Source organism: Panicum virgatum, chromosome 1N (assembly GCF_016808335.1).
Source record: "Panicum virgatum strain AP13 chromosome 1N, P.virgatum_v5, whole genome shotgun sequence".
Taxonomy (NCBI): domain Eukaryota; kingdom Viridiplantae; phylum Streptophyta; class Magnoliopsida; order Poales; family Poaceae; genus Panicum; species Panicum virgatum.
Window position 1 is genome coordinate 15,540,996 of NC_053145.1, and position 16,069 is coordinate 15,557,064.

General features: G+C 43.2%; 1 protein-coding gene across 2 annotated transcripts; it reads left to right on the plus strand.

Moving 5' to 3' along the window:
• The first annotated feature begins 716 nt into the window (after nt 1–716).
• Nucleotides 717–7,227, plus strand: LOC120655306 (BAG family molecular chaperone regulator 6-like). 2 transcript variants are annotated; one of them, XM_039933056.1, is made up of 7 exons: nt 717–997; nt 2,252–4,339; nt 4,454–4,651; nt 4,768–4,956; nt 5,092–5,184; nt 5,272–5,505; nt 5,598–7,227. In XM_039933056.1, exons 2-7 carry the CDS (start codon nt 2,324–2,326, stop codon nt 6,951–6,953), a joined length of 4,086 nt encoding a protein of 1,361 aa, XP_039788990.1. In that variant the 5' UTR covers nt 717–997; nt 2,252–2,323; the 3' UTR covers nt 6,954–7,227. The 2 variants fall into 2 exon arrangements, with proteins under 2 accessions (XP_039788990.1, XP_039788991.1); XM_039933057.1 differs by having other exon boundaries at nt 720–997; nt 4,777–4,956.
• The last annotated feature ends 8,842 nt before the right edge of the window (nt 7,228–16,069 follow it).

Consider the following 16,069-nt stretch of genomic DNA (forward strand, 5'->3'; position numbering starts at 1 on the left):
GTTCTGATCGAACGTTAGGGTGCTAGCAAGTCCAGAAAAAAAAAACTGGGTCCGGAGGCTCTATGTGAGTGAAGAGAGAAAAGTAAATTCGGTGAACAGTGCTGTGACGGCTAGAGTCGTTTGGTAAAAATTTCCGAAAAAACACGAATGCACGCATGGAGTACTAGACGAAGTTTATTTGCGAAACTTTTTCATGAATAAGTGTAATTTTTCGAGACGAATCTAATGAGCCAAGTTTCACCATGATTAGCTACAGTGATGCTACAGTAATCACTCTCAAATTATTCTCTAATCATGCGGTCAAAGACCTTATAGTTACAATACATACTACAATACTATAATTGTGAAGATTGTTTCATAATTAGATTTTATCTTGTACCTCTAATTAGTGGTCAAAAAACCTAAAATTTTCATCCTTATAGTTACAATACATACTACAATACTATAATTGTGAAGATTGTTTCATAATTAGATTTTATCTTGTACCTCTAATTAGTGGTCAAAAAACCTAAAATTTTCATGACAATTTTCTTATACCCCAACCAAACACGACCTAGGATTCGTGGAGGAAGCCGGAGCCGTCCGAACTCCGAAGCCCTCCCGAACCGTCGAGAAGGAATTCGCCCGGAGCGCGGGAGACCCAACCGAGTCAGCTTCCCCCGGCCGCGTCGGGAACTCTCCCGAAACCCCAGCCCAAGTGCCCAACGGTCTCTCCCTTCTTCCACCTCCTTCCCGATGCGCCTCCCCCATCTCCGCATAAATGCCGCGCGTCCGGCCAGCCGGCGGCCCGGCACTCAGAAAGGAACGACACGCACGAAGCAAGAAAGCGCTCGCGAGAAGGAAGAGGAGAGAGAGAGGAGGACGACGACGGCCTGGGACCCGCGGACCGCATCGCCCGCCGGTAGCTGACGCCATTCGGCCCCGTGGATTTTTCAATCTTTGGTGGTGGCTCGTCTGTCTGATCCGCGCTCTGCTGCTTTTCTCCGCCCGCCGCACTGTGAGTGCCCCTCCTTGATCTCTCCTCCTCTCCGGATGGATTCGGGTGCTTTAAGGTTGCAGTAGCTAGTGCGGGTTTTTTCAGGCAAATCATGCTGCGTCCTGCGTTTCTTGGGAAATTCAGCTGTCAGATTTTGGGTGTGCACGGTTCATGGTTACCTGCAATCACGGAAAGTCTCGTTACAAGCAAATTCAGCGATGTTGCTGCTTGAGCCCGTGCTCTACTGCAACAGCTTTTCATCCCTTCTTTTAGTTGAGTAGGAAAATCTGGTTATTTGAAGAGATTGAAGGAAAAACTTTAGTAGAGTACAGCCTGCGAATAAAAAGAATCTTTTTAAAAACATGGAAATGCCTAATTTGGGTGGAAGGGGGTGTATGAGTTAATTATCAGACTGTTCGAGGAAAAGTTTAATCAGGCACTTGAATACATGACAGTTTACCTTGTAGTGTATAATTGAAGATTTTAACAACGTGCATACAGGATACCTAAAATGAAATGCCCTGGTTTTTTTTTCTGCACTATAGTTACCCAGTGAAATATTCTCCATTCCTTTTGTTTTGTGTTTGGTGCTCCATAAATTTTTTACTGCTACTGTACAAGATACTTTTTCAGAAGAAGAATCAAGATGCTTTTTGAACAATTACAAAAGTTTGTAGGTGCATCTATGATCAATTGATAGGGAATCATATGACTGGGAAAATAAAAGGAGTAACATTGTGGCTCTGCCTTGTGTCATGGTTTACCCTCCACTCAACTCTAGTAGAAACTGAGACAACAATAACATGTTCTTAGCACTTGCTTTCTCCACTCAAAAATTTGGGATACACTTTAAAAGGTGATATACGGCAAATATGAAACATCACAGCATGTCATGTTTTATTTTTTTTACTCCCTCTGTCTTCTGTCTGGTTTCACTATTGTGGTGGCAAGGGAAATTCATTTTCCATTTCTAAAAATAGGAATTTTCCATTTCTAAAAATAGGACAACAATTATAACTGTTCCTGATATAAAACAAGGAGTTGAACTTACTGACTTGTAATAATACTTCCATTGCATTCAAATTCGGAGTTATTTGTCCAGAAATTATCCCTGTGATTAGTGGCTATTGGTTATCAATAGCTGCTAGCAAAAAAGATATTTCAGTTCCTTTTTTCTGAATTAGCACTCGGCTTTGCTGTTGTTTGCTTGTTCTTATTCAGAGCTTCATTGCCTATATATCCAAACTTACACAATATTCTTCTTCACTGTTGCAGGTATCACAGCCACAGTACCTGTTCGACAGGTCTAAGGCATTTATCCTACTAGTACATATAGACTAGTAAATAATGTATCCTGCAAACTACTACATGGATCCATACCACTCACACTACAGGAATCACAATCCCTACCCTTACTATCCTCCTCCCCGATGGGAAATTCCATCTGGTCACCCCTGGGAAATGGACTCATCCTACCGACCGCCAACTTATGGACCTTGGCATCACCCGCATCCTTCTGAGTTCCATTGCTGCTGTAACCGCATGTATCCTCCTGGTTACTACAGTTTCAGACCCCCATTACCTCAAGAACTTCCACCCCCTCATCTATATTATCATGAACCATTTCCACAGCATTCAAACTCATGCCCATCTTACTTTGTCCAAGCACATCCTTATCCTGCTGATCAAATGCCATATGGTTATGACAAGCTCAAGAGCCATTGCTGTGGATGTCCGAACCATGTGTGCTCTGGAGCAGAGAAGAGCAATGTGAAAATCGAGGAAGAAAGGCCTGATGTCAAACTTGAGAGTGAGCACAAGGATGCTGATAGCAGCAGTGTAATTCGCCATCCAAAAAACCAACATCCATCCATATGGCTACCACCTGGCAACATAGAATGCCAGGAGAATGGAAAGCGTTATGAGTTGGGACCTCAGTTCTTGAATGGACGGGCTCCTATGAGTAGAAAGATGTCAGGGGATGTGAAACAAGAAGAGCAAGATAACCAATTCTTAAATGGATGGGCTCCTGTGAGTAGCAAGAGGACAGGGAATGTGACACACCAAGAGCAGGACAATCAGAAGGAGAAACAGTTCCATTGGCCAATAGTTTGGGTTCCTGCGGGATATGATGAGACAAAGCAAAAGACTAAAGAGCTGAAGATGGGAGAGGCCCCAAACAATTCTGAAGAGGCTCCTCGATCACCCAAGATCAATGTCATTCCCCTGTCATGGTTTGAGAACGGTCGCCATGATCAGAAGCCATCCAGTAGGGATGGATCTGGAGATAACGGTGACAGATCAGCAGTTAAGAACCAACCTGCAGTTACTGAGCATCGAGATGGCATGACATTAGAAGGAAGCTCTAAAACCACTCCAGTTGTGCCTAAGACAGTAAACGATGAGAAGAAACCTTCAAGGGAAAACTACAAGACTATTCCGGTTGCGCCTGAGAATGAGATTGATGAAAAGAAGGCCACTACGTACAGAACAATTCCAGTCATGAGAGGAAGCGATGGGAAGCAGACTGGCATGAGTGAAACGAAAGACTCAAAGAAGGCCAGCAATGCTGACAAGCTGGAAGAAAATGGGAAAACAAAACATAGTGAATCATCATCGATAGCTAAGCATTCAAAATTGCCCCCTGTATGCTTACGAGTGGATCCTTTTCCAAGAAAGAAATCTGGAAATGGTTCTTCAAGGTCTCCTAGCCCACCAACCAGGAAGGATGTTGATGAGGCCAAGAAAAACTTGAAGCAGGCCCAAGGCCAGAACCTAGAGTCTAAGCAGTCTGATACAAGGCATATCACTGTGTCAGAGGTTAAAGAAAAATCACCTAATGAAACGAAGAAGGGAATGGGCTCTAACAATGAAACAGTGCAAGCTCCTTCTCTGGAACATTCACGGGAGGAAGAAGTTCCCACGAGTAAAGATGACCAGAAGGTCCAAGCCAGTAGCAGTGCCATTGGGACTCCAGAAAATGCAGGTGCAAGGAGCTTAAGGGGAGGTGATGTGCAAGAAAATGCTGGTGCAGAGAGCTTCAAGGGATGTGACAAAAGCAAAAATGAGGATGAGACAGTAATTGAAAGTGAAACTGCAAAAGATGATGCCAGAACATGCGGAGCCAATTTATCAGAACCAGATGCTGCAGTGCGTATTCAGTCTGCATACAGAGGGTATGATGTCCGGAGATGGCAACCTTTGGATAAGCTTAGGAAGATCAGGAATGTGCATGAACAGATGCAAGGTGTGAAGAAGCAGCTTCAATGCCTTGAAGATTCTTGCAAGAAGCCTACTGATAAAGAGCAAGTGGCCATCAGTGAAAATATTATGAATTTACTCCTGAAGCTTGATACAATTCAGGTATCTTGTTTTCGTGTCATTCTTTTTCCTAGGAACAGTATAGGCTTATTTCTTTTTGGTATTCTTTTTCTGCTAGCTGGGCTTGTTTAAGACCATGATGATACACTTATGTAGGGCTTGCATCCAAGTGTAAGGGAGGTCAGGAAGTCTGCTGCTCGAGAACTGGTTTGCTTGCAGGAGAAGCTTGATTGTTTATGCAAGCTACCATCTGGGGAGTTAAATCGCACAAATAGTGATGAAGAGGAATCAGAGAGGGCTGGGAACATTGTCCCAGCTGTAGCTCCTACCGTAACAACTGAAGCATGTGACATAGTAAGTATCGCTTGTATAATAATGCTCTGTAACCTTATTTTGCTATTGTCCTAAATTGATTTGCATATTTATGATGCGACAAGTTACTATTTTGATATCCTAATTTTACCTAAAAGCAATCTCAGGAGGAGCGAGCTGTGGAACTAGGCAAGTTGGAAGAACCATCTCCAGTGGACTCCATGGAGCCATGTGATGAAGTTCCATCCAGAATTCCCATGGAGGTGGAGCAAGATGCTGCTGCCAGTGAGCAGAAGAATGAAAAAGAGGAGTCATGTAGCACCACAATGGAAGAAGCAAATGAAAAAGTAAGTTAAGTTTCAGTTTCTAGTATGAAGCTCTGCATTGCCCTTGGTGTCTGAATTTGATTTTCTTCATAAAAGTTGAATTTTTTAAGTATTCATATTCAACTGGGAAGAGCCGCTGAACAGTTTGAATTACAGGTGCCATCATCGACGGAGATGTTAAGTGATGCAGGTTTGCCTGAACATGAAGTTGAAGAATCAAATGCTGTTTCAGTGGAACAAGTGACTGAAGTAAGTTGTCTTTGCTATTCATACTATCAGTTATTGTTTAACAAGTTACCTTGCACATGGGTACTGATAGTGTTGCTGTTGCCACAGGAGAAACCAGCTGTCAAAGATGAAGGAAAAGAGGTGCCATTATTAGTGAACTCCAGAGAACAGTTGCATGATGCAGCTTCAGCAGAGGACTCCAGTAGGCTGAAACAATGTACAGCTTCGACAGAGCAGAGTCTACATGCTGGATCAAATACAGGGTTGTCTTCTGCTTCTACTGAGGACATTAATGCCACTGCTGTGGCGGCATCTCTAGAAATTGGAGTGGTAACTGAGAAAGTAAGTTCTCTAGTTCATTTTGATGATGAGCTATATAATGATTAAATTTGTACACAACGCATTAATACTGAAAACATGGAACATGAAAACAGGATGGCTCAGTTGACGATCAGGTGCATGGAACTGCAGCTGTAGAAAGTATGGAGCTGAAACATGATGCTTCTCCTGCTGAAGAGGATCAGCAGAGAGAATTGTGCTGCCCAATTGTTCATTTGGAGGATTCATCAGTGTCTTTACAGGATGAAGGACAATATGATCCAAGTCCTGCAGACTCCATTATGTCTAACACAAAAGATCAATCAGAGGAAGCAACGGATATCAGCATACAGGAACAAGCTGTGGATACCATGCAAGATTTAATGGAAGAACCAGATGGAACACCTGAAGCTTCAACGAAAAATATAGAGCGTTCTGCTTCTGCAGATGCAGACGAACTAATTTTGAAGCCCAACCCAGACCCGGAACAAACTGTCCTGGACGAGTCTGATGGTGCAGTGCAATGTGGGGTTTCTCACAAGGATGAGCCTCCACATGAGGATCAGAAAACTGAAGCTACTGTTGACAAGCTAACAGGAGGTTCCACGAACGATGGGGATGGGGATTCTCTTCTCGGGGCATCAAGGAAGGAACCTGACATTCAGGAGAGTCATCCTAACCTTGCAGAAGAGGCAGATGATACAAGGGATGAAAATGAAATAGTCCTCCCTGAGTTGGACAGCTATGAATTATCATGTGCCCACGAAGGTAGCATCACAGGTCACGAGAGATCTGAGGCAGAGGTATCATCGGAGAGCCAAACTGATGTGCAGAAGGATAATGCAAATGTGCCTGTGTCTGAGACAGGTGCAGGCACTGAGACACTGAAAGAAGCTCCAGTTGACTCTTCGACATCAAGTTCTGCAGAGGATGTTGGTGTGCAGGTGTCTATGACTGGAAAATGCTCCGAGATGCTGGAAAATTCTGCTGAAGATGTTGGTGTTGAGATGTCTATGACTGAAAAACGCACTGAGATGCCGGAAGATGCTCAAGTTGGTGCATTGGGAGCAAATTCTGCTGAGGATGTTGGAGTGCAGGTGCCTGTGACGGAAAAATGCTCTGAAGATGCTTCTGTACGTGCAGCAGGTGCAAACGCTGCTGAAGAGGAAGCTCATAACCTGAAAGAAGACATCGCTGTACAGATGGTGAGCAAGGCTTCTGAAGAAGCTTTATCTGCTGCTGCGACTCCTGACCTTGGTCTGAAGGACAGTGACGAGAAGAAGCTGGCGGAAGAAAACAAGCAGCTAAAAGAACTTCTGCAGAAGCTGCTTGCATCGGGCACCGATCAAATGGGAGTCATCACAGACCTAAGCCAGAAGGTCAAGGCGCTTGAGCGCAAGTTGGCACGCAAGAAGAGACCAAAGGTGAGGGTGCACAGGCCGTCCGGGCATGCGACGGCCAAAGTCCACTGAAGAAGATGATCTCTTGAGGTTTGAGATGGTGATGTATGGATCCCATGTTACTGTTTGCATCCATGTTGTATCTGCAGACTGCAGTGTTTGTGGCACTGTGCTGTGTGCTGGGAACACAAGGTCTTGTACGTGCTGTATTATGTGTGTACGTGTAATGAATCCAAGTTGATCTGCTGTTGTGGGAAAGTGATCTGCTGTATATCTGGTTTTGACTTGCATATAATGAAACTGGTTTGATGTAGTGCTGGTGTTGCACAACAGCATACAGATACAAGTTAGTGAGCATCTCTTTATTGGAAGATTTTGTCACTGTGGTGCAAGTTTAAAGAGAGCTGCTCCTCGCACGCGGTGCCACCTCTACTAGTAAAGGTCTTGAAGGTAGGTGGCCCTTAAGTGTTGTTTCCATTTTGCCTACAGAGAAGTTGACTTGGGATTGTAAAGCTGGGCTAGTAGAGTTCAGCTGTGTGCTTGCCCAACTGGTTATGCGATCACTGAAACCACAGGTTCAGGTATGGCATCCGTAAGAGATAAATCTGAAGAAGAGAGCTGGCTCTAATACTGTTGTTGTGCACAAAGGCATACTCTAGCGTGCCGCAGTCCGGTAGTAAAGAGTATCATGTATACCACCAGCTCGTCAAGCACTTTCTAAATCATGTTATATAAGACGGTAAAATGTACTTTTGCAGCAGGGCCTGGAATTGGAGTACAGGCTGTTGGAACGTAACCACTTGACCCCCAATGTCTTCGAGAAGTTCGTCGAACATGTAAGGTGGCAGATGCAGGCCAAAGGGAAAGGTACTATGAAAAAATGCAACGCGGAATAGTTTCTGAGTTCACCTACCTCCCAGGGAAGAGAAGAAAGCTGCTTTAGTTTGCCAACGAACCAACCCAATCGCCGGTTCTGCACTCATTTTCGTTTATTGGTTCATGACATGCAGAGAGAGTGTGTGTTAAAAAAAAAAGAAGGTGAGATCATGCCCAGCATGATATGATACCCTGTCGTTGCAACACACTCATTAGCACATTGTCAGCAATTCATGCCATCCCCTCGTTGCAAATGCAAAATACACGCTCCTTATTGCAACTTTCTTGAAAAGTCAAACTATTTTAATGTTTGATTAAAATTCATAAATGTTAGTAATTTATTATATAAATTTGGTTAAATTTGAAATATTCTAACTCAATAACAAAGTTGGAATGACTTACCATTTGGAGCGGTGAAAGTACCTAACTGACCGAACCCTGTGGAGGCCCTCAAACAGCCATGAGAGCGCTGGCATATTCAGCCGAGTTGTTAAAATTGTACCTGTTCGCATAACTATGAAAAATTGTCTGCTTTTTGCTGACATTACTGGAGAGAAAACTCATTAGAGTTTTTCTTCTTTTTTTTTGAAACGAACCGGCAAGAGAGCTACCCGCTATATTAAAAAGAAGAGTGCCCGACGGGCGAGTACAACAGAGGAAGCACTACACAAAGCTCAAGGCACGGATCGTCGGAAAAGGAGATCGGCCGGCATGAACGAAAAGCAGCAGAAAGAAGAGCGAAAGAAAGAAGGAAAGAAAACCGAGGTTCGACTAAGCCAGAAGCGCCGACAAACGCTTGGCGCCCGCTGCCATCCAACAACTCGCATGGTCTTTAATCTTGGAGATCAGAGCAGGGCATGCCGTTTCCTTGTGCTTGAAAATCCGAGCATTGCGTTCTAACCAAATCTCCCAAATGACCAATATGATGAGGGTTCGCAGACCCTGCGTGTCGTTTGAAGGCCGCCGCCCGATCATGGTCCCCCACTCCTCCACCGATTGAAAAGGTTGCCATGCTGTCGGATGTAGTCCTTCTACCATAGCCCAAGTGCTGATGGCGCCCCAAATTCGCTTCACAAAGCGACAGTCTGCAAAGAGGTGGATCCCAGTTTCTTCTGTTGTACGGCAAAGCACACACCTGTTGTTGTGCGGCCACTCCCTTGCTCTTAGGCGATCTGCCATCCAAATTCTGTTTTGGATGGCTAGCCAGGTAAACACTTTGCACTTCGGCGGCGCCCAGACCTTCTAGTTGAGTTTTTCGAAGTTGGTGGAGGTCGAGCCTATGAATTGTGCGTCGTAGGCTGACTTTATTTTAAATATACCATCTGCAGTCAGTTTCCAAGTGATGTTGTCCGGGATGTCAGGTTGGATTGTTGCTTGGTTCACTTGGTGCCAGAGGTCGCAGTACTCAGCAATGTGAACAGCTGAGAAATGGTCATTGCGAAAGTCAAGATCATGTACCCAGTCGCTATTGACAAGCGCTTTCCGGAGACTCCTATTTTTCTTTTTGGAGATGTTGTATACCGCCGGTGCAATGTCTCTCAGCCTGCGTCCATGAAGCCATGCATTCTCCCAGAAAGAAATCCGGTCACCGCAGCCCACAGTGATGGCCGTTGCCGCCGCAAAGAGTTGCTTGTCCTTGGTCGTGCATGGTTTTTCAGCATCCAGCCATTGGCCTTGTTCCTTTTTGCATTGTTTCCACAACCAACGTAATCTCAGGGCTCGCGAGAATTTGCCTAAGTGAAGAATTCCAAGGCCCGCTCCTTTTTTTATCGTGCCGCTCTAGTCCAGTTAACTTTGCATTTACCTCCCGTCAGTTCCTCATTGCCTGCCCACATGAATTTCTTTCGTTTGTCATCGAATAGCTTGAGGATCTCTTTTGGCACGCGCAGGGCGGAAAGGAGATGAATTATCTGTGAGGTCAAAACTGACTTCACAAGGGTGAGCCTTCCAGCCATACTCATATTCTGGCCATTCCACGCATTTAGCTTGCCTGCCATTTTATCCACCACTGGTTGGAAGTCCACATTTTTCAATCTTGTTGTCGATAGTGGGAGGCCAAGATATTTGATTGGGAAGCTTGCTCTTTTTGCCGTGAACCCGCTGAGTGCAGTATTAAGGTCAACCCCTTGGCATCGGATGGGGATGACAGTGGACTTCAGGAAGTTTGTTTTCTGCCCCGTTACATCACCGAAGGAGTTGAGAATTGCGGCCAAAGTCTGGACCTCGTCCTGCACCGGGGCGAGAAAGAGCACCACATCATCAGCATACATGGAGATGCGGAGATGTGGGGGTCGGCATCTCAATTTACTAAGAGTGCCCATCTTAGTTGCCAGTTCTAAAATTCTCTATAGCGGGTCAATTGCGATGACAAACAAGAGTGTTGATAGAGGGTCGCCTTGCCGAAGACCTCTTCCATGATGTATTGGCGGTTTGGGCACACCATTGAGGAACACCCTAGAAGTGGAGGTGGATAGGAGTGCCGCAATCCAGCTCCTCCAGCACTGCGGGAAGCCCAAATGTTGTAGGAGATTAAGGAGGTATTCCCATCGCACAGAGTCGAATGCCTTGGTGATGTCTAGTTTTAGAAAAAGGGCAGGGGTCTTGTTCCTGTGGAAGCGCCGTGCTGTCGTCCGAACCGCCATAAAGTTGTCATGTATGCTTCTAGTTTTGATGAATGCACTCTGACATGGTGACACAATGCAGGGCATGAATCTTTGTAATCTCAGTGCTGGAGCCTTGGTTATGATTTTCACAAAAGAGTGGATTAGACTTATTGGCCTGAAGTCTCCCACTGAGTCTGCACCTTCTTTTTTGGGTATTAGGATTATGTTGGCCGAGTTGATTAGCTGCAGACTAGAAGATCTGAGAGAGTGAAAAGCGTTTGCAGCATCCATAATATCCTGCTTGATGATGTCCCAACAGGTTTTGAGGAAGGTGCCAGTGAAGCCATCTGGCCCTGGCACTTTGTCCCCTGGCATGTGATCGATGGCATTCTTGATTTCTTGTTATGTGAAAGGCTCATCTAGCGCCGTCAGGTCGTGCTGTTGTATGCCTAGGAGCTCCCAGTTGAAGTCTGCATGACGGGCTGGTGGACGGCGCATGGCCTCAATGAAGTGAGCCTGTATCTCGGCCGCCTTATCAACATGCGTAGTTACTCACCTTGTATCCCTTTTTTGGAGTCGCTGAATGAAATTCTTTCTCCTGCGTGCATTGACTCTACGGTGGAAAAATTTTGTGTTGGCATCACCAAATTTTAGCTCTCTAAGCCGGGCAGCTTGGCTGCGGCGCGCTCGCTCAATGACAGCCAGCACCTTGTATCCCTTTTTTGGAGTCGCTGAATGAAATTCTTTCTCCTGCGTGCATTGACTCTACGGTGGAAAATTTTTGTGTTGGCGTCACCAAATTTTAGCTCTCTAAGCCGGGCAGCTTGGCTGCGGCGCGCTTGCTCAATGACAGCCAGCCCCTGAACCCTCAGCTTGAGTCTTTTACGTAGGGTTTGCTCCTCTGGGGAGAGTTGTCTGAACTACTTTGTTTTTCTTGTGTCCGCATTATAGTGATGAATGTGCATACATGAGTATCTATATCACTACTTTGTTTTCTCAGAAAAATAAATGAATCCCGCTGTTTAGGTCTCGTTTGGTTTTTAAGTAGCTGTCACATCAAATGTTCGGATATCAATTAGGAGTGCTAAACATAAATTTATTACAAAACTTGTTTTATAAGTTGTGACTTAATCATGAGATGAATCTATTAAGTATAATTAATGCACGGTTAGCGAATGGTTATGGTAGCAATTAGTGGTCAAATTATGGATTAATTAGACTTAATAGATTCATCTCGTGATTAAGTCACAACTTATGAAATTAGTTTTGTAATAAGTCTATGTTTAGTACTTCTAATTGGTGTTTAAATATACGATGTGATGAGACTTATGATTTAAACTAAAAAAAGCAAACGAGGTCTTAAACTTAGAATTTTGATCATCTGGTCTTAGCATCGCCCATGCGGAGAACAGTCCTTGATAGACGGCTGAGATCGATGACACTCGAAACAAGGACATAAGGACAGGGACCGAGTAGATGCTCATATCCATTTGACATGCCATGCGAGCCTTTCCTGATGGAACCAATTGTAAGTATTCTTGATGCCCGATATCTGACAAGATTCTCCATACATGTTCCATCGGAGGCCCATACCATGCCAAGGATCTGTCCTATAAATCTCCTGTTCTTCCAGGTAACGTGATGGTTGAGCCATCGCAAAAGCTTTGCAATGCCACAGGCGAGTGAACTTATCTGTGGATTGCAATTAGAAAAGTTTCTCTCAACTTGTATGTAATTTACAAAAAGAGACTACACGGGAGGTGCACTCTGGCCCACATATTAAGGAAACTTCAACTGGAGGAGACTAACTTTCAACTGAACTGATTAATCCAACTTTAAATTCATATCTTCAGCTGAAAAGGAGGAATATGGAATCATGGATTTTGCTTTCAATATGAAAACTGAAACAATATTTCTCCTAAAAAGAGACGAGGCGTCGATGTTAATTAACAGTGATAGTTTAGAATTTTAACTCGATTTGTAGCTGGATTTGATTTAGTGGCGCTATCACTAGTAGCAGTGTTGGATCCGGAAAGATATCCATGGATGCACTTTCCACAGCCAACAGAACACAACTTCAATTTTTGTACACCACCCATAATACATTGTTTTTGCGGGATTCTTTATTCTTATTTTCCCATGAGAAGTGCATTGTACTCCTTTTCCTCTGAATATGTATTATGAGGAATTCGACAATATGGGGTCCAAATTCCAAGCATGAAAATGCCACCAAATTTTATTGGAATACGGTGTTAGCAAGTAAAAAAATTGGCATCAAGCAAAAAGTTTTCGTTTTTCTTTTTGAGCAAGTGGAGGAGTCACAACCTGAGAAATGCGCCCGCTTCCAAGCATTCTTGAGCTTGGCTTTGATACCATTTTTGGTGGATGACTCAAAACGCTCTGTCGACGAACTTTGCAGCTATCATACTCTTATGTGATGGTGAATTGCACTAGCACTACAGGTCTGGTCTGCATCCGACTCATGCCAGCTCAGAGTTGGAAAGCAAGATCTTAGCTTTTCTCATGCAACATGAAAAAGCACTGAGGCATGCTTACCAGCACATGGCACATATATACATAGTAGTGGACACTAATATATATAGTGGCCATTCTCATTAGTGCACTAGGTAGCATGCCTTTCAATATTTTTTTGAGCATGGTTGAGATCCTACTGCTTTGCCACCACAAGAATAATGTAGCTGTTAGGTGCCTTCATTCCATCTTACTATTACTAATTTGATGCTCCTTTGGAGCCTTCACGTGAAGCCACCTAGGATCCTAGGTGGACACTCTGAAAAAATAGAAAAATCCTATAAATTCTCACAAAAATCAGAAACATCCATCCATCAATCCAACAACTCTAATTATAATAACCATCGGATTTGTTATCTTTTCTAATAAATTATCCACATTTGCCATTATGAAAATAGACTAAAGTAACCCTTAAACATGTATCTAAATTACCCACCTCTGCCATTATTTAAAAAAATCTAAAGTAACCCCCTAATCTTTGTGTAAATTACCCACATATGCCATTTTAAAAATAATACAAATACCCCCCTAAATTTGCATATAAATTATTCAATTATTTCATTATTATTATAAGTTAAATTACTCATAAATCCGAATCTAAATTATATAATTATAATAATATCTTAAAATGCACCAATATAAAATTCTAAAATTACTATTTCTATTATTATTAATATATTATTTATTATTATTTATATAAAAATACTACCCACGATATATGTCACCGTATATTCATGTATGATGGAAGAGATAAGAACACCAATTTACAAACAAATAGTTCAGCTAAACATATATTGAACACATATGGAGGTGCACAAAATAAAATCTATTGTAACTAAAAAAGGAAAATATATATTTTAAAGTATGTGTTAGAATATTTAATAGATGAAAAGGACGTGAGATGAATAATTATAATTATTGATCTTATTTTTATATTAATTCTAATTAGCCCGTGCGAAAGCACGGGTTGACAAACTAGTAAAGATGAAAATCAGTAGGCAAGCATGTTCAGCTTCCTTTAAAAACGCAACTTGAAATTTCTGAGAAGATGGCATGGTAAAAAAAAAAATTGAGCTCTGGAGTGAGTGCTGTGGTGATTCAACATTTTGAAAAGGTAGCATGCTCCTGTTCAAACAGTCAAACCCTTGTTCCAGAAAGCAGGAAAGACAACACAGGACAGGCTAGGCATTGCCACATCTACAAGCAATCTTAAATAGGAATGGGGAGGGCAGCAACCTCACACACCACCCTATAAGGGCTAACATGTATTCTTTGGTCATTTTGGAGCAGTGGCATGAGAGGGGAAATGGCAGCTGCATTTATATGTATCATGGAGGATCACTAGATTCTAGCAGTGCAGTGGACGCAGCAGCAGCTACCAAGAATGTGATGTGCTTGCACATGGTACAGACAGATTGTGTGCATCAGGCTGGGCCGTGTTTAGTTCCGTTGCAAATTTTTTTGCAAAGGAATTTTACTAATTTAAAGTACTAAATGAAGTCTATTTATAAAACTTTTTGCACAGATAGATTGTAAATCGCGAAACGAATTTAATGATGCTAATTAGTCTATGATTAATCAATAATTAACGGATAGTTACTGTAGCATCACTGTTGTAAATCATGGATTAAATATGCTCATTAGATTCGTCTCGCGATTTACAGCCCATCCATACAAAAAGTTTTGTAAATAGACTTCATTCAGTACATTTTTTTGTATTTACGGGGTTTACGAGGTCGGATCTAGGACCTGGGTGCTCGGAGTGTATGCTGTGCGTGATGGATGCAAAGCTTTGGTCTGCCGTGCAAGATGCCAAGGCGTGCACCTCGTCCTCGTTTGTCCCTTTGTTTGTATCCACTGCACCTAGTGTGAAATCAAGGCTAGGAAAGCTTCCTTGGCTGCTGTGTTCTTGACTCATTAAATTGGTCCCTACCACACTAGGGCCTCGATATGCTTATGGTGGAAGAAACAGATATGCATCATCCATTTATCCAGTCATGGATGAAACGAAACCGACCTCTTTAGTCTGCCATTTTAGTCGGTTAAGTTTGCCATCCTTTTGCAAAATCATGATATATGTCTAATTAAACTGAGGGCTTTTGTCATCAACATATCAAATAAAAATATTTAGAACGGTGGATAAGTATTATAATTTTTGTTAGTAAAACTACAAATATGGTTGGTGCAATGTCACTAATTTGAGAATTTTTATTATAATTGGAATAAATAAGGACCATTCATTGCGGTAAAAATCAATAGTTGAGAAATAAAAGGTACCGAGAGGTATCTATAAAAATGTACCAAATATGTGGGATCGGTACCAAAATAGGTGAGACTGGTACCGACATTAATTAACTTTTTTAAATATTTCATATTTAAAAATATCTTACCTTCAAAATTAATTCACATATTAGATCAACGGCCCAATAATCAACAAAAATAGTATTGAAGGTACTGCCTAGTACCTCCCAACCACTGCAACAAGGCTCCACTAATTTTTGTGGAAGATTCATTTCGATGTCTTAACTCATGTGTATTTATTGATAGAGGTCATAAGTACATGTGATGAGTAAAATAAAAGACTGGATATGTCAAGACTTGGACAAGAGTGGATATGTATGAAGTGTTGTCCCTATCCGTCACAATGCTCATGGTAGGTCTATCATGCCAATTGGACAAGATTCTTCCATTGGTGGACTTGAAAAACGTTAAGATTTTTATGTAAGGACAACTGTGATAGTGTAGTTACCATAGTTAGCATCTAGTCCCACCAGTTGCGAGTTCTGTTTTTCCCCCTTCTACAGTATCCGAGAGAGGAGAAACAGAGGCGTCGCCGATTCCGGCGTCGATCCGTCCGCCCCCACCATCCGGCGGCCTCTCTGGCGCCGGAGCGCGTGCGGGGCGGGGCGGATCGACGGCCGCGGTAGTAGCTGCTAGCTTGTACAATTTAGTAGGCTAGGGTTTGCTCTTCGCTGTTGATGGCGGAGGAGCTTAGGGTTCCGGCGGTGGCGCCGCCACCAGTCCGGCCAATAAAGTGCTTCCAGCTCTTCTTCGGTGGTGATGGCGGTGCATCCGGCGTCGGCTCCGGCGAGGCTGCTGCGTGGAGCTTTTGCTTGCCTGGCTTCGGCTCCGACGGTCGTGAGGCGCTCTTTCGTGCTGACGGCGGCGGTGCGGGCG